The sequence below is a fragment of the Echinops telfairi genome, unplaced genomic scaffold (assembly GCF_000313985.2).
Source record: "Echinops telfairi isolate 266 unplaced genomic scaffold, ASM31398v2 ScPeMD7_7400;HRSCAF=8409, whole genome shotgun sequence".
In the NCBI taxonomy this organism is placed as follows: Eukaryota; Metazoa; Chordata; class Mammalia; order Afrosoricida; family Tenrecidae; genus Echinops; species Echinops telfairi.
The window spans coordinates 12392290-12415633 of NW_022111300.1; the positions used below are offsets into that span (position 1 = coordinate 12392290).

At 37.8% G+C, this 23344-nt stretch overlaps 1 protein-coding gene across 1 annotated transcript in view; it reads left to right on the forward strand.

Annotated features, from left to right (window-relative positions):
* TAF4B (TATA-box binding protein associated factor 4b) overlaps window positions 1-23344 on the forward strand; it is a 109759-nt gene that overhangs the window by 40411 nt on the left and 46004 nt on the right. The window contains exons 10-12 of the mRNA XM_004702921.2: window positions 8975-9144; window positions 11028-11158; window positions 18167-18292. Of these exons, the coding sequence (XP_004702978.1) occupies window positions 8975-9144; window positions 11028-11158; window positions 18167-18292 (427 nt within the window). The remainder of the gene's footprint in view (window positions 1-8974; window positions 9145-11027; window positions 11159-18166; window positions 18293-23344) is intronic.

Consider the following 23344-nt stretch of genomic DNA (forward strand, 5'->3'; position numbering starts at 1 on the left):
CCGTCCTCAGGCAGTTCCTCATGTGGTGGTGACCCCCCAACCTTAAAATTATTTTCATTGCTACTTCATAACTGTCATTTTGCTACTGTTATGAATTGTAATAAAATATCTGATATGCAGGATGTATTCTCATTGTTACCAATTGAACATAATTAAAGCATAGTGATTAATCACAAAAACAGTATGTCATATATTGTGAAATTGATTTCTAATTAAAAATCAATGAAATTTTGTCTTGAAGCATGGTGTAGCATGGGTAACAGTCTTCATGCGGGGTACTCATAGGTGAGCATATCTGCATGTGGGCGAACCCGCCTGGAGATGGATAGAGGAGCAGCAGGGTCTCGGTTCCTAAGACCATCGGAAATAATGTGCTTTCCTACAGTCTTCAGCAACTGCGACCCACAGGTTGAGAACTGCTGCTCCAGTAATTCAAGTCAGAGGTGGTTTATGGCCTATGTTGTCAAAGTAATCTCTTTGTTTTATCTGAGATAATCGTCTTATATACAGTATAACTTTAGTTATTATGAAAATAAAACTTGGCTGTTGATTCTGTTAAATAAGATTATACAAGATTAGTGTTGGATCTTGTCTTGATGAATCAAAGGAGGTTATAGAGTGATAGCTTTTTCAAAACCACCCGGTTAATATTAAAAATATTTTATTTCAGACTTCCTAATTAAAAAATGTTACTTTCTTTTCAGCTTGTTAATGTACATGGCATGTGCATGGGAAACTGTATAGTGGTTAAACACCAGAGGGTGCCAGAGATCCATGTTTATTCCTCCTTATTTCAGAATCTAGCGTTACAAATCCTATCACAATTTAGCATGCTTGTATAGGTAATCCTGTTTATATTGATTGGGTACATAATGGTAAGGAATTGTCTACTTTTATCAGATGTAATAATACTTGGTGATTCTTTTTAGAAATGGTCTTACATTTTAGAGAAACAATAAAAGATTATGGATAAATATAAGGAAATATATTATTCCTGATAGTGAAGGAGTTTTACTATTGGCTTTGAAAAAAAGTAGTTTTCTTACAATAATCCAATTTTTGAAAATAATATAGGGCATAGTTAGTATGTTATTTGCGTAATTGTATTATTTTACCAATTTCAGTGTCTGTTTTTTCATATTTTAAGAATCACACACAAAAAAGGAAACAGATTCTCTGTTCATAGTGTTAAATATATTAAACAGGTTTCACCTCTCAGTACATATTGTGTGTAATTTGTTGCTTTGTCATATATTTGTGCTTATGTGTATGAACATCAGTGATACAGTCTGGGGTTTCAAAAATAATGGAAAAATGAAATTATAAAATATTAGAATTTTTCCGTGAACTTTTTGAAGCCTCTTATATGACTGATCATTCCTGATTGGGTGTTTTTCCTAAAAAAAAAAAAATCCTTTGACGATAAAAACTTCTCATCTTAGACAAGTAAGAAAGATCTGTGTGGACTGTTCTCACATTAGAGCACAGGGCTTAAGTCCAACAAAAAGCTCATCTTGGAACAGTTGCCTTGTACCAGATCTTCACGGAAATTGAGTTCTTAAGCACTCCAGATTAGGGGGATTTCATGGGTGAAGAGTTAGAGAATATGAAGTCTTCCTATGTTTTTAACCAGTATTTGCCATAACAAATTATCACTTAGGACAAATGATTTGGGGGCTTATGAATAGAAGTAAACCATGACCCAAAGGTTATATGGGCAGGAGATAGGACGATAAGTGTAGTGTATAGCATATCTCAAAATGTGGTCTGCAGAAAATTAGCTCCACAACACTTTACGAAACCTCCAAGGTTAAAGTCATTGTCATCATCACCATCGTCCTTTCCACTGTGATTGAAGCATTGTGGTGAGTGAGTAAAGCCCGGCATCATAGCATGAAGCAAGGCTAGGAGCAACCAGTATTCTTTAACTGTAACTACTTGTGTAAGTGAAAGTAAAAGAAATTGGCTTATGAATACCGTTTAAAGGAATATGTATGCTTTTAAATAAACCTCAGTCCTGGAGTACGCACTTTTAACTGATCTTTGGGACAAAATGGCAAGTTTTCAAAAAAGCTCTTAGGTAGTATACCACAATAAGACTGATCTCAAAGGGCAGTTACTTAGGCTTGTGCTGAATTGCAAGCTAGTGAACTACTTTTTCTTGTAAAATATCATTTTTAGTTAGAAGAATGACTAGCAAACTGACAGTTTCTGCTAGTAATGTTTGATCTTTTAAGTAAACTTCAAAATGTAGATAACTTGTATTCATTACTGTGAACTCAACAACTTCATACTTAGATATTCTGATGAGATTGTTGGAAGCATTAACAAATGTAAGCTTCAAATTATGATAATAAGTATACATTTGGATGATCTGCACAGCTCAGTGAACTGAGTTTTTCCAAATGATCATTAATGATGTAAAACCATGCTTGAGTAGGAGATCCATTCAGAGGTCAAGATGCCTGTGGTGGGGGGGGGGTCAGATGCTTAATCCTTCCTGAAGGCAATCTGCCTGACTGCTGTCTAGCCCCACCACTGGGGTGGGCTTGCTCCCTGCTGCTGGGGACAATGGATTACTTCTCCCTAAAGTTTGTAACCATTAGCTTGGTTCCTGTGGGTGGAGTTCACACCCTACTGATAATGGTTTATATGGAGATCCAGAAAACAGGTCAAAGTTAAGCTGCCATCCTAAATCTAGGATCCGCCCATCTTGTTACATGTACACCCTCAATCCCTCCTCTTCCTATTGAGTGTATGTCCCTAGACCACCCCCTCTTATTGCTGTATAACCTATAGTGCAACCCCTTCCTGTGACGTATGTCTTTACCTGTAATTAGTGGGCTTGCACGCCCCCAGAAGGTATATAGGCCTAGGTTAGCAATAAAGGTCTGTCTCTCCTCTCTTCCCCCTCTTCCCTCCAGTCCTCCTTCCCTTCCCCCTCTCTCCACATGGACCATCAAGCGGGGCTGAGGTGAGCAATGAATGCTACCACATAATGTGTCTGACTGCATTATTATAATAGCTCTTCTATCGCTAATGTGCTTGATTACTTTAATATAATATATATACATCTCAACCATACAATTGTGCATACTGAACCTGTGGGTAGTGGTGGTGGGGCTGCCTCCCCTCCCCCCATCTTAATACTACAGATGACCAATAGATTTTTTAAAGTTTAGCAAAAGTATTTATAAAAACAATGCCACATTTCATACCAATTATTTAATTTTGGTTGACTTTTATTAAAATGTTATTTATTTGAACACTTTAATGGGCTTACCATTTTTCAGATAAGTTAAATTTATTGATTTTAATTTCTAATGCAGTTCTCATTTTAAATCACATGACAGGCACAATTTTCTCTGGATGTAGATGAATGAAAACGTGAACAAACTTGTCTGAGGCCGCACTGTTAATAATGATCATATCAGGAACTGAACTAGTATGGTCTCTAACTTGACAATTGATCCTCTTACTTTTTATAGCTCGGCATTTTTCCATGTATGGTCCTGGGGATTTTATCACAGTTGTTTCAGTGTGTGTGTGTTTGTTTTTGTTTTTAGTACAAGTTCTAGTCCTTACTGTAGATTCATGGAAAGAAAGAAGCCTGGGTGCTGTGTGGGTGTGTATGTAAGTGTGATACCTGCATTTCTTATTTCCTATGTGGGTCCTAAGCGCTTTCACCTACTGCAATTTGGATGCAAATTGGCCCTATATAGAGTTTCCAAGGCTGTAAATTCTTAGGGTAGCTTATAGCCTCCTCTTTTCTTTTCCGGAGTAGTTGTTGGGTTTGAACAGCCAACCTTGAGGTTAGCAGCCCAACACTTAATCCCAGAGCACTCTGGGTTCTGTTAAAGGTTAATGAATGTGCTTTTCAAATAGATAATAGGTGACTTAGTCAAGATTCCAAGTCAAGGTAAGCAGTTTGACAGGAGCCTTTTTTGTTAAAGTTGCACTGCTTCTCAGTTCACTATAATAAGCAGCACAAGGTTTTGAGCACGTATCGGTTTCTCAGTGATTTATATAACACTGGTGGTTCTAGGAATAGCAGGTGATGACGATAATTAATAAAATTAGTTGGAGTTAAAGGCAAATACATTGGTAAAAGGGAGAATAAGGTTTATCAAACAGACAAAAATCATGTGCTCAGAAAGTAAAAAGTTGTAGCAACTGTATAAACACTTTTAAATTGCATGGTAAAAACATTGTCACTTTAACTCCTCTGATAACACTTTGGTTATCTGGCTTTAAATATTTTCTCTTTTTCCCCCCCATATTGGGGTTTGTCTCTGATGTATTTTGTCATTGTGGGTACTCTTCTTGAGTCTTTGTTACCTGTTTTACTTTTTTTTCCAGTGTATGAAACCCAGGATTGATGAACCTATAGAGACAACAATTAGAATGAGGGTTCTTGGTGGGTACAGTGGGGAGCTAGGGGGAAGGTAAAGGGGAGCTGATATCAAGGAGTTTAAGAAGGAAGTAAATGTTTTGAAACTGGTAGCAATTGTACAATACTGCTTGATGTTTTTGAACTATGGAATGGTATGATGTCTGGATTAGTTCCTAATAAAATGGGGTGGTGGGGCTTGTAGGAGCCAATTAAATCAGCACTTCTAAAGGAAACATCTGAACGCGGCTTAGGATACAGATACGCCGTGACAACTGGAAGATAAGGAAGCCAGGGCTGTTGAAGGCTGGAACAGGTAAGGTTAGCCTTAGCAGAAACCACAATCAGATGGAGCTATTTAATAGACAGGAGGCAGGCGAGGGCAAAGTTGGGATCTCACTAGGAAAGCCTTGACTATCACGGTGAGTTCACGAGAATGCCACGTGTTTCAGCAGCACTTCGTGAAGTTACTGCCCTTTTATTTCCGCAGAATCAATCTGATACCATTAGTGATCTTAGAAGAGAGGAAGAAGACAGGTATGAACAGTGGTTTAATTTTTAACTGAAAATTAGGCTAGATGCAAGACATATAATCGGAAAAATTGGAAGGCTTTCTATTTATTTCCCATAGAAACACTCTAAAGTGCCACTCTATTAGAGCAAAAGCTATCTTTCAGAGCACCTCATCAAAAAGCATTAAACCAGAAGGCCTAAAGACTTGGCTAGATCTTTCTAACCTTTTAAAATTAAAACCAAATTGAGATGATGAACATCCCTAATCATCAAAACCTTTATTTCTACGTGGACCTGTTGGTAATACTACTACCAGACTGTATCATCTTCACTTTCCTTCATTTTGCTTCCTTTATCTGAGAATATTTTAAGTGGCTTGGTTGCTGCTTATTTTGGCTCCCTCTTTCCTCATTCGGGGTCCGTGTGTATTGTTGCTATCATTTGTAACCATGGCAAGTGACAGCATACTGGTGGGAGCTGTTTTCAGCATGGGGACAGATAGGGGAGGGAGGCAAGAATAAGTCCTTTTAGATAATTCTCTGATGACGATTTGTAGAGAATGACCACAAGAACACTCTAAAATATGTGGAAGTACCTCTTCATTGAATTCTGTTCATTTCTAGTGCTAAGTACTGGTAAGAAGTGGACCGGCTATTGGTCTCCAGCCTGGGGGTGAGATTTCAAAGGACCTGTTCTGGAACCTTCTAATAGCCAGCAAGGTTTGCAAAACCCTTGGTGGCTTCATAGTGTTACGCATTGGGCTTCCTGCCCCTAGGTTGCAGTTCAAAACTACCAGCTTGAGAAAGATGAGGCTTTCTATTTCTGTAAATAGTTACAGTCTTGGAAACCCATGGGGGTGATTCTGCCCTGTCCTATAGGGTTGCTATGAGTCGGAATTGACTCAATGGCTGTGAGTTGGTTGTTGGTTATTTATGACCTGGTATATATCAAGGTAAATAAAAAAGTGTTGTTATAAAATCACAGAAACGAAAATACCCAGTTTTGAAGCTATTTTTTTTCTTGGCATGCCCTGTATCAGGCAGATACACTTCTGAAGGTATGTTTGCATCTCCTTAACCCTTCCACCAAAGAATACTACACTCTTCAATTTCCACCTCATCAAAATGAACAGTTTTAGTACCCTCTTGTAGACTCAGTCATGTTCTTGAGTTTCAGGAACTGAGAGAAGTCTAAAGGAGGAGACAAAATCAGGATGGGGGTGGGGCATGGGATAAGGTTTCCCAATGAAACGCATAGGGCAGTACAAGCCATCCTTGAAAACTGGTTAGATGTGTATCATAATAATGGAAAAACATTCCTGGTGTAACTCTCCAGGCCTCTTCCTCAGTGTCTTCATATCAACCCTGTAGCCTCCCTGTGATCTTCTGAAAATATAGCAAGATTCTCCCTTTGGAATTCCGAAAAGTATCTTCGTACCTTCTCTGCCTTGAATTTAAGTGACTCAGCAGATCTCCAAAGCCACTGTTCTGATAGACTAAATGAAGTGAGACTAAGACAAGTGTATTAATGACAGCACTTGTGTGCAGCTGTCCACTGATCTGAGAAGCATGCTTTGTGTGGAATAAACATGCATGTGTGAATTGGCACCCTCAGAGCAAAAGCAAAACCTTTTGACTTATCCTTAGATACAGCCTATTCTATACATTTTTTTGTTATGTCACAGTATAACTTGATTATTTCCACCCAAATAGAGCAGCCTCACTCTTTTCTTTCTTTTATTAATAATTCATTTTATTGGGGGTTCTTACAGCTCTTATAACAATCCTTACATCAGTTGTTTCTAACACGTGTACATATGTCGCCATCATCATTTTCAGAACATTTTCTTTCTACTAGAGCCATTGTTACCAGCTCCTTTTCTCCCCCTCTCACCCTCATGAACCCTTGATAAATTATAAATTATTATTTTCATATCTTACACTGTCCGCTGTCTCTCTTCACCCACATTTCTGTTCATCTTTGTGGAGGTGGGGGTTATCCGTTTATCATTGTAGTCAGTTCCCGTTTCTCGCCCTTCGGGCCCCCCGCCCCATGACATCACTACTCCCATTACGGTACCCGAGGGGTTTATCTGTCCTGGATTCTTTGTGTCTAGAGTTGTTTTCTGTACCTGTGTACATGCGCCAGTCTAGCTGGATTTGTAAGATAGAACTGGGGTTGTGATAGTGGGGGAATGGGAAGCATAAAAGAACCAGAGGAATGTTGTGTGTTCCGTCGGTGCTATGCTGCACGCTGGCTAACTCATTCTTTCCTTGTGACCCTTCTGTGAGGGACTGTCCGATTATCTATAGATAGGCTTTGGGTCTCCATGCCGACCCCCATCATTTGCATCTATATATTTGCTTGTTTTGGGTCTTGTGATACCTGATCCCGTCGACACCTTGTGATCACACAGGATGGTGTGCTTCCATGTGGGCTTTGTTGCTTCCCTGCTAGACGCAGTTCACTCTTTCCCTGGCTGAGAAGGACCTTAGACAATAGCTAATCTCAGTTATATTCAGAGAAAGTTTTAAGTTTCTCTTAACATCATAGATGTTAAGTAAGTGGTTAAGACTGTTGACTATTGATTGATGTACACTTGGCATTTTGGGTATTTTTGGTTTTTTTTAACTCAGGCCTTTAAAAATAATTTTTTACTCAGACTTTCATCTGCTTTTAGGCTTATGGTTTCTACCATTCTTATATAGTAGACGTTTAAATCTGGGCATACTTTATTATGTACTGTTTTTTTTAAATATTCTCTGTGGCCTTTGGTGAGATAGAGTCTGACCATTTTCATATCATGTCCTTATATGCATACACTGTTTGTTTCATTTGGTGGTCTGAGGTTTGGTTTTGTTTCCTTTTAACTCCCCTCTCCGTTGAAAAGAAGCATCTTCTCATGTTGGGATCTTAATGTACTCTTAAGTCGATCAGGCCACTGTCCTTTTTCTTCACTTTCAGATGCTAGATCTAGCACTTGACTTAAATTTATTTGATGTACATTGCTTACATATGTGTGAGCTTTGGGCCTTTTCCCTCTTATCCTTAATGTGTTGTTTTGTAAACTTGAACACCAGAGGCTTCCATTTCTAGTGCTTGACAGTTATAATTTACATTTCCTCTCCATGCACAAATCTGCTACCACAGGGAAGTTCATAATTTAAGTGTATTGGCATGAGACTGCATGATATACCAGTTGGTCCACACAGTAAAGACGTAACATCTTATTTATGTACCTAATCATGTTTTTCAGGTTATGTTATACTTCACTGTGTAAGTTATGATTAGTGACGTCCTTGGAACTGTATATGCACATCAGAATGCTGTGGGGGAAATTTTGTATTGCTTTTCTTACTCTTCTCTACCCACAAACATGTTCATGGGAAAATGGAGAAAGAGGCTAATGGAATTTTTTCAACTTTTTGAAGCTGCTGCATGTGGATGCTAGAACTGTAGTCTTATAGCTGTTGCTGGATGAAAATATTATGTCAGATATGTATTAACATAAATGTGTGCTTCTCCGTGTGTACATATCTTCATGTAGATAAGATTTACCAGGCCTTTTGTTCAGCCAGGTGCTGGATGATGTGCTTTAGCAAATTCAATTGGTAGCATTAGAGCACACCAAGAGTCTAAAGCAGAGAAACAAAATTAGTGTTCACAGCTTAGTTTCACAATAGCTAGGCAGCAGAGCTTCTCAAGGTTATGGACTTTCAGGACGTGGAGATTTTTGCTGCCCATTAGTGGAATGGTGAACTTTGACGTAGAGGTGAAAAAGAGGTGTTTACTCTTATTTCCTTGTTTGTCATTACAGGGGATTTGTATGAATGAGTGTAACTCCCAAATCCCTCTTGGTGAGCAAAAGATGAGCATTAGAACACAACACTGCTTCTAAATTATTCTTCCAGCATGGAATATGCGCCAGTAGTAGGAGTCCCCGTGGCATTCCTGGTGAAATAATCAACTCTCAGCCAAAAGATAGTTGGTCTGAATTCCTGGAGGTGTTTTGGAGTAGTGTCATTCACACTTAGACACACACACAGCTATAACCTCTCTTCTTGTTGTCAGAGATGTCGATGACATCAATGATGTGACTTCCATGGCCGGAGTCGACCTCAGTGAAGAACATGCCAGCATCTCAGCAACAGACTCTGAATGGGTCGGCACCCTTGTTCGCTCATGTAAAGGCGAACCATTTCTTTTCACTGGAGCGCTGCAAAAGAGAATTTTGGACATTGGTAAGTGCACAGTTAGGATTCTTGACCTAGTGGGATCATCAGTCTGAGAGAAAATGTTATCAAACTAGACTGCCAAGGTTAGTTGTCTTAGAATTCTGTTCCAGAAGGAAGTACTTCATTTTAGAAATTAATTCACATAACAAATTATATAATGTAGTTCCTGGTTTAGACACTAGAAAATATTCATAAATTCATATTTAATTAATGAGAGAAATTGTGTGTGTGCTTATAGCATATAAACATGACATACTATGCTTTTTTTCTGCACCAATTTTACCTGGAAAGGATTACTAGCGTTCTCTCTGTTCAGTTGTAGTGGTTAGATGGCACTTCTTAGTAGTTGTTAGATGTTGTGTTGCATTGAAGAAAACATACCAATATTGTGCAGGCAAGCTGCCTTTTCAGTTTAATTGCAAACTTGCAGTGACATGAAAGACTTTAGTCTCCTCAAATTAATACAAAGAGAGAGAGAGAGAGACTGACTGGTTAGGTACTATGTGTGCACTATACCATTTCTGTGCCTTGACCCTGAGACTGACAAAGACCAGCTGGTTTTCTTTACTCATGTCAAGTGTGGTAAAGTGACCAGACGTCCACGGCGTTAAAAAGTCCCAATTTTTGGAAAGAATGCACGACAAGATAGGGAATGCTGGGAGAACCAAATTCTTAATCACGAACACCCCACCCCCACCCCCGGTCAATGGTGTCCCGCTTTACCAATGTTAAAATCTGGTCACTTTAGTATAGGGGGAAGGGGGGCAGTACTCCAGTGCTTGACTTGGCGACTGGAGATGAATTCAGTTTTGTTAAAAAGTAATGGACTATATTTTGAAAGGTGAGCTTAAAGAAAGGTAATTTTACATCATTTTACTATCTGATTTGCTACAGATTACATTTTGAATTAAAATGTAATATTATGTAATGTCAAAGAATGCAAATACATTGATCAAAGCATATTATTGCACTTGTTTTCCACCCTCAGATGGGAGTATATTTCAGATAAGTCAGTGAGAAGTCAAGCAGTAATTAAAAAAAAATTCTGTGTATGCCTCTATATTCAAAACAAACACATAGCATTCTTAGGAGCCCATTTCAATTAGATTACATAATTGCCCCTATCTTTAGATTTCACAATGCCCTAGAAATAATATTGAAATACTTAGAGAGTTCATTTATTAAAATGGGCTTTACTTTTGGGTCTGTTCAAATGATTTTCTTTAAAATTTCTTCTAGTGAGGAGAAGGGAGGAAAGATGTTTATGGAAAGGAAATATAGTGAAAGAGAAGCTAAACACAAATTACATGGTGAGGATTTGAACCTATTGAACCTATTATAAATTGATAAGCTGATCAGTTTATCAGTATTTATCAGCACAATTTGTACAAAATAAGCACAAGTGGTAATGGAGAAAATAAATATAAACTCGTTTTGTAGACCAGTCATTAACAGACCCATAATCTGAGTTCTGTGAAATAAATGCCATAAATTGTTAACAGTGTCAAATAAGGCGGATGTAATTTTCTATTTTTTTAATTACTAAAATTAACAGAATATGGTGCTAATTTTTGCAGCTAACATTTTCCTCCCTGAACGCTAGACTTGATTTGTGTTCTTATTAACTTTGTCCTATAAATGACCTTGCAAAGAGAATGATTCTAGAGGCTAAGTGAAACAATGTCTATATTTTCTGAGGCTTCAGGCTAGGTTTTATTAATGTAATGTCTAAGATCTTTGAAGTTGTGACTTTACCAGGAAAATCATAATCTTCAAACCTTTATTCATAATGGGTATGACTTCCAGGGGGAACAGAATACCTGCTGTGCTAATTATTTCAATTATCAGCCACTACTAAAACATGTAATGGATTTTTTCTGCTTCCACAGGTAAAAAGCATAACATTACGGAACTTGACTCTGATGCTGTGAACTTGATCTCCTGTGCGACACAGGAGCGATTACGAGGCCTTCTAGAAAAACTGACTGCCATCGCTCACCATCGGATAACGACTTATAAGGTAAAGGAAATCATTGAAGAGCTACAAACTTCTGTCTCTCTCTGTCATATTACAGATCATGTTTTGGCATGGGTTTATATTCTAAATATATTTTGCAAGAAAATGGTTGAGACTTGAAATATTTCATATTGGTAGAAAATTCAAGTCTCTGTTCTAATGTGCTACATTTTGATATGCTAAACACGACAAGTGAAATTATCAACTGGAGTTCAAGTTGATATCCAAAGCCTCCATGTCAGTGTCCATGGAAATACGCATTAGTTTTGCCTCAGCTTCTCTTCCTTAAGCTTTTGGTTGGGAAGCAGTATCTGTTAGAACAGAGTGCTGGTTACCTGTGTTCTCCTCGGTGAACTGCACTTGGCCAAGTACCTGATGCATGGAGGGTTACCGCAATCTTAGGATTCTGTTGACTGCTTTTATTTTTATTTTTGAAAAACGAAATGGAAGAATTGTCCACCGTATTTCTAGTATTGTGAACCAAATTGTATTCCATTGTGAAGATAAAGGGACTTCATGTATTTGAATTATAGTTTTGGAAAAGGACAAATGATTGGATGATGAAAGATAGAAGGGGAAACACAGCCATTTTCCCCGGTGTAGAGAAATGTTGACAGCTAGATTTTGAGCAAGATGGAGATTTTAGGTTTGTAAGAATGGTCAAAAAGAAAAAAAAACGGTCAGTGTCATGGTGTCCTCACTGTAGGTTAAAAGGGAAACAAGGAAATATAAACTGCCATGCCACTGGTAATTTCCCTGTAGGAATCTTTCTGGTTTTCTTCTCATTTTTCTACTTTATTTAGAAATGCAGAAGAACTTTATTTAATTTCAGAACTTCACTTTGTGTGAGAATTTGCTGGTGTAAAAGCTATGGACATTTTATTTAGCCATATCAACTAATTCATTGGCATGTAAACATTATCTTTTTTCTTCTGTGAGGTTGACAGCATCACTTTCGATTCTGATTTTAGTTTTTAGTATTTTCACTGTCTCTTTAACTGTCATTCAATCTAAAGTTTCCCAGTATTTGTTGGTTTTTGCAAAGAATCACCTTTTGGTCTGAATTGATTTTTCTCTTCTGTCTTGTTTATCTCCACTCTCATCTTTTTGGTTTTGTTGTTATTTTCTCCCTTCTGTTAACTTTGGATTTAGTGTTCTCTTCTTTTTCTAGTTCCTTAAGGCATAGTTTAGATGATTGATTTCAGATTTTTCTTCTTTTATAATTGTAAAAATTTAGTGGTACACATTTCCCTCTGAATGCTACTTGGGCCGTGTCTCATGAATTTTGGTGTCTTTTTGTTTTCATGCATCTCTAAAAAGGATTAAAGTTTCTCTGAGATTTCTTTTTTGACCTAGGATCTTTAATAAATGTGTTATTTAATTTCTATGTATTTGTGAGTAATACAGTTTGCATGCCATTGTTGATTCTAGCTACCTTTCAAGAAGATACTTTGTATGATTTTAGTCTTTGTAAATTTGTTGACCTTTGGTCTTAGGTTCCATGTCCTCTCTCTCCTGAGAGTGGACCACACACACACTGTTGTCGGGTGGCATGTTCTAAAACTGGGCTTCTTAAACTTTACCCACTCCCGATGCCTTTGTGATCAAGAGATCTGTAATGTGGGCACATGCTGCTGGAAACACCTCAGTTTCATTATGCGGTTGATGTTGAGTTAATGATTGGTTGTGCATCCAGCAACCTTATACTGTTGGTGGCCAGATTGTTCAAGCTCCTATGGTTTAAGAAGCTTTATTCTAGGTGTGCCTATTAGGTGTAATTGGTCTATAGTGTTATTCAAACCTTCTGTTTCCTCATTCATCTTCTATCTAGCTTTTCTGGCCTTCATTAAAAGCGGGATATCATGCAATTGTATGTTTCTCTCAAATTCCTTCATTGTTAGCCTTACGAGTTTGGGGCTGTGTTCCTGTTGTTGTACGCCATCAAGTCAATTCAGACTCTAGGGTAGAGATAGATACTTAACAAGGAATCAAAACACAAGAAATAGGGTTTGTAGATAAAATGAAACAGGATCCAGATCTCAGCATACACAAAACCGATTCAAGAAAAACGAAAGAATTGCATGTAAAACCTAAAACTATAAAGATCATAAAAGGAGAGATAGGGGAAACAATGCTTACCATAACTATACTATTAAACATCTAAAAAGGAGAACTGACAAACTGGGAAAAATCTTTTGGCAACAATGTTTTGACAAAGGACTAATTACTAAAATTGATGGAAAACATAAATTCCTCAGTAATAAAAAGGCAATCCAATTTTAAAATGTGCAGAGAGCATGAATAGACATTTCCCAAAGAAGACATGCAGGCATCCCGGAAAGATGAAGAAATAATTGCAATCATCAGCCATTCAAAACAGTGATATTTTATTTAATGCCAAATAAAATTTTCCAGATAATGTATAGTATTCTGAGTGTCATTCAGAGTTCTGCAACCTTCAGATAGGTTTCTTTTATTTGTCAGGAGCACATCCTCCAAGGATTTTACTTGCCCTAAGCAAAATGGGGAGGGTCCATCTCACTAAGAAGACCCGATGCTTAGCTTCAAGCCTGCCACCACCGCCTCTTTAACCTTCTGCCTCTTCCTCTTAATCTCCCTCCCTACCAGCACACATGCTCAATCTTTATTTTTATCTTCAACTTTTAATTAAATTTGGTGTAATAAGCTGCCAAGCACATTAATATCAATGAGGTACTTTATTTTATTTCTTTGTATTTACTTTTTTAATTAGTCATTTTATTGGGGGCTTCCACAGCTATTTTCAAAATACATCCGTACATCCATTGTGTCAAGCACATTTGTACATTTGTTCCCATCATCATTTTCAAAACATTTTTTCTACTTGAACCCTTGGTATCAGCTCCTCCTTTTTTCCCCCTCCCTCCCTTCCGCATCCTTTCTCCCTCCCCCTTGATAATTTATAAATTATTATTGTTCACAATCTCATTTTGTAATACAGATTTTGTCATGGTCTGGATTTGCACATATAGAAATGTATCATTATTAACCTTTAAACAAAGAAGTATTGTATTCATTTATATTTGGATCCAGTTTAAAAACGCACATATTGTATAGATTTTTTATTATGAATTTTGAGTTACAGAGCTAGTCGTGTCCTTGTTTTTCAGTTCATCTTTGAGGATTTATTTTTCCTATGAAGTATAGTGATTTCTACACTATTGAGTGTCTCAAAAGCAGGTTATTGTTATTACAGCAAAAGCCTACCATCATTTTACTCTGAACATCCGTTTACTTTTGATATTCTTTTACCTGGGTAGATAAAATTCTGTTATTTAGTCACAGTCCATAAACTGAAAAGCAAGTAAGTAAGTTACAAGTGACACATGTGGTGTAGCATTTTTGATCTTGCTGCATGTTATGGTTTTTTTTCTTGTTTTGTTTTTAAGTGAAGACATAGTTCTCTAAGTACCACTGACCATAGAGAAGCTCAAACTTTTTCCAGTTGAAAGCTACTATAATATTCCCTTTAGATAGAATTCACTTGATTGATATTCATAGCTGGGTTCTTAAAATTTTTTTTTCATTAAGCCATTTCAGACATTGTGGGAAACTAACACTGAGGGAAATATGACCACAGGACTATATTCCCTAAATTATAACAGAGGGAATCTGGAAAGCTAAATTAAAAATAAAGTCTAAGCACATTATCTTGCTTTAAATGTCATTCCTGTAGATTCTCCCCTAACAGCTATGCTGCCTTAAAGTGAGCACATGGTTGATTCTGTCTCCCTATAGAAGCAGACATTCTTTGATTATCTCCTCCCGGAGATGCACCCATCCCTCATCATGCCTTCCCCCAATGCAGGTATTAGGTTTCCTCACCTGTGAACTAAGGGACTTTACTGTGATTACCACCCACCTTGTGACATGTGTAACTCCTGAATATGCATTACTAATGGCTACCTATAAAAGCCCCAAAACGGTACAGACGCTCCCTCCCTTTCTCTCCTCTCATCTCCCATTGCCATGTGGACCACCAAGAGAGACTGAGGTGAGCATGCTACCATGAAATGTGTCTGGCTCCTTTATTTTGCATTCTCTTATTTCTCATTCTCTATGACTTTACTATAATATTTATATATTATTACTGTACAGTTGCACCTACGGACCCGTGATATTATCAGGGGCTCCCTACCCTGACAAGATCTAGTTGCCTTGGCACTTCCAAATCCTCATCTATTGGTGCATGAATACTTCAGGCCAGTTGAATAAACAGGAAGGGAGAAGATAAGATTGGAGTCACTGTTGTTATGCCAGAACATGGCAGGATACAAGGTTGACATATAAAAATCTATTGGATTCCTGTATACCGATGAAGAGAACTCTGAAAAAGAAATCAAGAAAGGAATACTATTTATAGTAGCCACCCCCAAAAGGATATACTTAGGAATAAACCTAACCAGAGTAACAAAAGTCTTGTACAAAGAAAGCTATAGGACACTACTATAAGAAACTAAGAGTCCTACATAAGTGGAAGAACATTCCATGTTCATGATAGGAAGGCTTAACATTGTGAAAATCTAAATACTGCCTAAAACAATCTACAAATACAATGTAATTCCAGTACAGATCCTAACTGCATTTTTAACAGAAACTAATTTACTAACTATATTGAGAGGGAAGAGACTGTGCTAGGCCCAGTTGACTAGAGAAACAAATCCAGTGATGCTCATATGTGTAAGGAAGAGTTTCATCAAGAAGTAACTGAATATCAGGAAAACATCTCAGCTCAGTCTAACGCAAGTCGGTATGTTCAATACTAGTTCATAAGTCCCTTTTCAGACTCAAGAAACCACATACAATGATGCAGAATGCAGGAACGTCACAGGCCAGTGGGTGCAGTCTCATGGAGCCAGTGCCAGTGGACACATCTCCTGGGCTCCCACAGGTCTTCATATGGCTTGTTAACAGGAAGGTGAATGCAGAGAGAGAGGCGGGGGGGTTCCCAACCCTCCTCAGGAGCCATCAGTCTGTGACCTGATTAACAGGCTAGACTACACCCCTACACTTTTACATCTTTACATTGACACAAAATTATGTAACTACCACAGAGACCCAGAATAAGCAAAGACCTCCATAAGAAGAATAACAACATAGGATGCCTCTCACTCCTGACCCCTAAACCTATTGCTGCCACAGTAGTCAAAACAACCTGGTATTGATACAGTGATAGCTACATGGACCAATGGAACAGAATAGAAAACTCAGAAATACATCCATCAAACTATAGGTGACTTATCATCAATAAAGGGCCAAAACACATTAAATGGGAACAAAAGAGTCTCTTTAACAAATAGTGCCTACACAATTGGATGGATCTTCATCTGCAGAAGAATGAAACAGGACTCATTCCTCACCCCATGTACAAAAGAAACTCAAGTTGGATCAAAGACCTAAAAGTAAATCCCAGAGCTGTAAAGATCATCAATGAGAAAATACGGACAAACTAAAAAATGAGGAGCTGATGCCAGGGGCTTAAGTGGAGAGCAGATATTTTGAGAATGATGAGGGCAGCGAATGTACAAATGTGCTTTACACAATTGATGTATGTATGGATTGTGATAAGAGTTGTATGAGCCCCCAATAAAATGATAAAAAGAAAATAGAGACAAACTTAGGATCCTATTGTAGGCAAAGGTACCATATATACTCAAGTATATACTGAATATCAGCCGAAGCACCTAATTTTACCACAAAAACTGCATTAAAAATGTGCAGGAACAATTTGGCTTATACTCGAGTATATATGGTATACTATCAGCTATAAGGAAGGCCTTAGTCTTTTAGCTCCAGGGAAACTTGTCAGCCAGCATAGCTTCTAGCATCAGAAAATTGCACAGTACAACAAAAGCACAGGTGGTGGATTGGAATGAATAGGTGGCAGGAGGTCCTAGATGTTGATTGAGATGGACCCCCATAGCATGAACATACTCACATTTTTGTTAATTTAAGAAATCAACCCCTTGCCTTTGAGTTGACTCCCATGGTGATCCATGTATTACAGAGCAGAATTTCTCCCCAGGATTTTCTTGGCTGTCATTTTTATAGGAGTGTGGTGTCAGGCCTTTCTTTGGTGATGCAGCTGGGTAGGTTCAAACTACCAACCTTTGTGTGTTAGCATTCAGTCACAAACCATTTGTGCTCCCATATAGAAATTAAGTGATCATGTCAGATGAAAAGTTAGGGAAAATATTTAGATTTGGAAACACTGGTTTTATACTCTGGAATATCAGAGTAAATGGAAGAATTTTAACTTTGCCGTATTGCTGGAGTCATTTAAGACAAAGAATTATACTTCTTTATAATGGCTGTAATTTATAAATTGTATTCTTGGCGTCTTTGAGTACAGTTTCTGTGTAAATTTAACTACCTACAGAGTTAACCAAAACAGGGTTTCATGATTTTAATATTTGCCATGTGATCTTTTGTTTTTGACAGTAGTTGTATGGACTTGTTAAGGTTTGGTCGTTACAACAATGGAAACCAGGGTGATAATTTTCATCTTTGCTAATCTTTTTTATTGTTTTTAGTAGTTTTCAGCTTTTTGTCTTTTACAGGTGTAATTACTATTACAGTCTGCTAAAGATGGACAGTGATTTAAATACAAATATTTAGATCATAGGTTGATGGTACATTATCCTGTTTTCTATTTCCTAATGCCAGGTCTAAGCTCAAAACTTGATGCATTGAGTCAATTATGACTCAACTTGGCTTAATTCATCATTTACATTTTTGTTTTATGTTTTAAATCATATTTATTAACTATTAAAGCTCTTTGAAACAAGAGCTTACTCATCTCTTCAAATTTAAAGATGACAAAATTTTTCTTAAGTTAAATGCTAAAATATTACCTCTTGAAAATGTAGCTTGCTGTCAATGGTGTTATTGCCTTTAATCACTTTACAATATTACCTAATGTAGAATGTTGTTACCCATAGTCGTCATAGCCTTTTTTTTTTCTTCCCTCAGACAAGTGAAAATTACATCCTGTCTAGTGATACCAGGTCTCAGCTCAAGTTTCTCGAAAAGCTGGATCAACTGGAGAAGCACAGAAAAGATTTAGAAGAGAGAGAAATGTTATTTAAAGCAGCCAAGGTAAGGGCCTATGTGATTTATGAGTTAGCGTAGCCTCACGATTAGGTCAGAAATAGTTTTATTGTTGGTTGACCTTCTTGGGTTTATTAGGACTAAAGATTTCTCAGGAGGATTTTTGAAATGAAATTGCTAATAGAAGCTCCCACAGCCAGGGCAGCATAACACGTGGCTTTCAGTCACCGTCGTTTAATGAGCTGTAAGCTATTGTCTTCTGTGCTCATTTCCTGTGTTCCTCATCACACCTACTACCTCCCAGGTAGAATTACGTGCTTTGTAAAAGTTTCAAGATCTTTTGGGGAATATGATTTGATATGTGCCTGATTGGGTTGAAAGAAAATCTTGGGAAATGGGCCAGGTAAATTGGAATAATTAGGAGTATATGAAACAAAATATGAGATGGGCAGAAATGGGTTAGAGAGAAAGTTAAAATAATAATAGGTGAGTTTATTTATTACCCATATCCTTTGACTATTAGTGCTAGATTGAGTTAAAGCTAATTTCACTTCAGTTTGTACTTTGTTGCTCCACACTTCTTCATAAGCTGTGGGTTGTCACAAGAAGTCGTAAAGCCTTAAGGTTACTTTAAACAACTTAAATTTAACTTCTGTTATTTTAGCAGACTCCTTTTAAAGCATTTGTTCTTCATCACACACCAGCCATGCTCTTTAACTAATACATTTGGAAATAATTTCAAACGTACAGTAAAGTAGCCAAAATTGTGCAAAGAACACTCACTCTCTGTGTGAGTCCTAGTAGACTAGAGAAACAAGTTCGTAGATTACTCATAAGAAAGACTTTTATATAAAAGAGCAATTGTATATTGAGAAAACATTCCATTCCTGTCCAGATCAATCCATAATTCTGCTATTAGTCCATATGTCCGATACCAGTCTATATATTACTCTTCAGACTCACACAACACATGCAACGACACCAAATGCAGGAAGATCACAGGACAGTGGGTGTAAAGTCTGTGGATCCAGTGGCGGTTGAAGCATCTCAGCACTGGCATGGGTCTCCACATCTCCTTCAGCTCCAGGGCTCTGGCACCATCAGTGTAGCTTCATGTGGCTTGTCCGCAGAATGTCTCACAGGGAGAGAGTGTATCTAGCCTCCAGTGAGCTATTTATCTCCGTTGCACCTTCAAATGAAGTAATCAAGCTTCGACCTGATTGATAGGCTACCAGGGGTCCTCAAACCATGGCCCCTCACGCCACATGCAGCCCTCTGAGGATATTTATCCAGGCCGCCGGGTGTTTTTGCCCCGTTTTGTTTTTTACTTCAAAATAAGATATGTGCAGTGTGCATAGGAATTTGTTCATAGTTTGTTTTTTTTAACTATAGTCCGGCCCTCCATTGCATCCGAGGGACAGTTAACTGGCTGGCTGCCTGTTTAAAAAGTTTGAGGCCCCCTGCTAGCCTCTACGTCTTTGCAGTTTGACAGATTATGTAACTGCCACACTCTCTTAGTCTACCTAAGCAACGTAGTTTAAAATGATACAGCATTTGTTCTCTCTCTCTCTCTCTCTCTCTCTCTCTCTCTCACACACACACACACACACACACACACACACACACACACACTTTCTAATTAGTCTTTTTTCCCTCTTTACCTGTCAAAGACTTTTAGTCTATGCAACCACTTCCACTCGTCAATCTTTTTCTGAACCATATCAGGGTAAGCTTCAGACAAATGGCCCATCACTTCTAAATATTTGCAAAAATAAGGCCATAGTGCTTATAAAATGAAAAGCTAAAACCAAAGTCACCTCTGTCGATTCAATTCCGCCTCACAGTGGCCATATAATCTCGAAACCGTTTATAGGATTTCTGAGTTTGTAAATCTTTATGGGAACAGTCAGCTATATCTTAATTTTTCTCCTATATCTGGTCTTTGGAAGAACTTTCTGTTCTCATTTGTTTATATTATTATCTTACTATATCTCGAATTTCTATTTGATTCAATAAGTTGTAACTTATTAGTGCTTTTATCTAGTTGTTTCAAATTGCTCTTGAGTAAAAAGTCCTGCGAGCTGGCACTTCTATTTGTAGACGTGTTTCCATCACTCATTGAACATACCCTTACGTTATGGTATAAGATATTCCAGGCTCAGCATTCACTTTTCCTGCCTTTGCCCTAGAGTTAGCGATTTCTCCAAAAAGCTTTGATTATATTCAGTTCAAGATGATATTTAAAACTAAGGTAAAACATAGAGTATGCTCATTGCTACTACGATGGCATTGCGTGAGGGCCCTCTTCAGTGTACATGTGTCAGCAATGTGTGTTTGTGTATATGTACAAGTACCTATATACACAGACATACATCTGGCACTGCTATTGTAACACTGTATATTCCATAACACTATGAGTTCATATTAAAAACCCCAACACATCAGGGTTATTTGTCCTTTTTTTTAGGGTTATTTGTACTCTTAACTTTTCCAAATCTGTAAATATTTTTTCCAGTAGTCATTAACTTGTTTTTCTCTTTTATTCACTTACCTCTTCAATTAATTCACTTATTTTACTCAATGTCACTTACCTTTCAGCTCAGTCGAATTTTCTGTATTCTGTTTGCCACCTCCCCTCCCACAAATCCTTTTTATTGTCCATGTAATTAGGTACTGTGCCCTCTGCTCTGTACCTTTGGCAAATAATTATGCTTTATACCCCTTATTACTTTGTATTTTCAAAACGACCAATGCCTTCGTGTGACTCAGCCCTCCTACAAGGATGTAGGGTGTCACATATTCTTAACTGTGGGCCCAGCAGGACCTTCCCCCTGTAGTTGTCTCCATCCCCAGGTTCGTGCAGCTTCCCATTGTTCCACAGTATTGCCCTTCATGCTCACACTCCTTGGCACTGAAAAGAGAGGAATGTGGAACTGCAAAGTTCTCCTTCTTGAATCCTCAAACAAGCATACGGCCATTGTAATGAAGTGGCTTAGTGGTATTTTATTTTGTAAACTATTAAATATTTAGTGATTGTTGATTGTATTGTACTTGCCTTCTTTATTTTTAGGTATTTCTTCTTTTACCAGGTTTCTAAATGTTGGGGTTGTCCAAGTTTTCGTCCCAGATTGCCTTCTCTGTCTCTGCATTTCTCATATTTTTCACCTCAGCCTCATTTTGGAACTCTGTACTTACTCATGGCTAACTGCATACTATATATACTCGTGCATAAGCCGAGTTTTTCAGCACATTTTTAATGCATTTTTTGTAGTAAACTAGGTGCCTTGGCTGAGACTCTGGGTGGCTTATACTCAAGTATATACGGTACTTGATATCTTTACCTAGTGGGCCGAGAGGTATCTCAAATTTAATGTGTCCAAAAGGGTTCTGGTTTTCTTTTTCCATCAAAATGCCTTTTATTTTTAAGTAAATGACACAATCTCTCCACAATTACTTAATATCTTTATGTTACCATTGTCATCACTTACATTAGCACTATCACCGTTTTAGTCTATAAGTCATCTTTCATCTGGGCTACTATAATATCTTATACCTAATCTTCTTTCCCTTCCACAGTCCATTCTTCATATTATAGCCAGTAATGTTTTCATGACAAATGTTGTGTATTGCCATTACTGTAAAATCCTTCAGTCTGGGAGCCTTCGTGGTGTAGTAGTTATATACTGTTCTGCTAACCATAAGGTTAGCAGTTCAAAGCCACCAGCAGCTCCTCAGGAGAGAAAGATGGGGCTTTCTATACCTGGAAAGGGTTTACACTCTTGGAAGCCCACAAGGGAAGTTCCAACTTGCCCAGTAGGGTCGTTATGAGTCAAAATTGACTCAATGATAAGGAGTGAGAAAATCCTTCAATATTTTCCTAGTACACTTAAAATCTGAACTCCTTCCCAACATTTAGAAGGCCTCACATTATTTGAGCCCCCTGATTTTCTGTGCTGGTCCAGTCTCATGTTCTTCACTCACTTGCTCTAGTCACTCTAATCCCGTGGTTCTCAATCTGTGGGTCGTGACCCCTTTGGGGGTTGAACAACCTTTTCCCAGGGGTCGCCTTAGACTATTGGAAAACATAAATATTTCATAATATATAACTACATATTGTTATGTGATTAATCACTATGATTTAATCATGTTTAATTATGTTCAATTTGTAACAATGAAAATATATCCTGCATTTTAGATATTTACATTATGATTCATAAAAGTAGCAAAATTACAGTTAGGAAGTAGCAACAAAGATAATTTTATGGTTGGGGTCACCACAACATGAGGAACTGTGTTTAAGGGTCGCGACACGAGGAAGGTTGAGAACCACTGCTCTAACCCTTCTGTTCTCTCAGTGTGCAAAGCTTATGTCCCACTTTAGGATATTAGACTTCTAATCAAGTGTCTGACGCTGACCATTGAGTTACTTTTCCCTAGACAGATTCATCTTAGGTCTTTACCAACTCAGAAAGTCAAACTCACCATCCTCTCTACTGCTTAGGCCAGAATCCTTAAAGTCATTCATGATTCCTGCCTTTGCTTCATATCTGAGATCCCTATCAATAAATCTGCTCGTCTCACCAGTAAGATGTATGTTGAATATAACCATTTATCATCACCATCTCAGCTATGACTTGAGTGCAGGACACCTCCATCCTGTACCCCTCCCTAATTAGCTTCATTTTAAGGCCATGGCCATTTCTGTGTCTCTGCTTGAAATCTTTTCTCTCACATCTGTGCACAACTATGTCCTGGTCATTCAGATTTCTACTCACTTGCTGCATCTCTGGGGTGCGTTCCCCACCATCCTAGTAAAATAGTATCCACATGCCTCCCTCTCTGAACCTCTCTATCACGGCATCTCATTTTGTTTTCTTGGGAGCTCTTCTTAGTACTAGCAATTCATGTTTAATTTTAACTCATCATAAATGTTTAACATGTCAAGTGGGTGCATGATTTTTATGAAATTGTTTTGTTTTATTATTTTTATTCCTTGAATTGAAAGTTTCATGAAAGCAGGGACTTGATCTTGCTAATTAATGTCTAGATCGCGAAGACCAGTGGTTCTCCACCTGTGGGTCATGACCCCTTTGGGGGTCG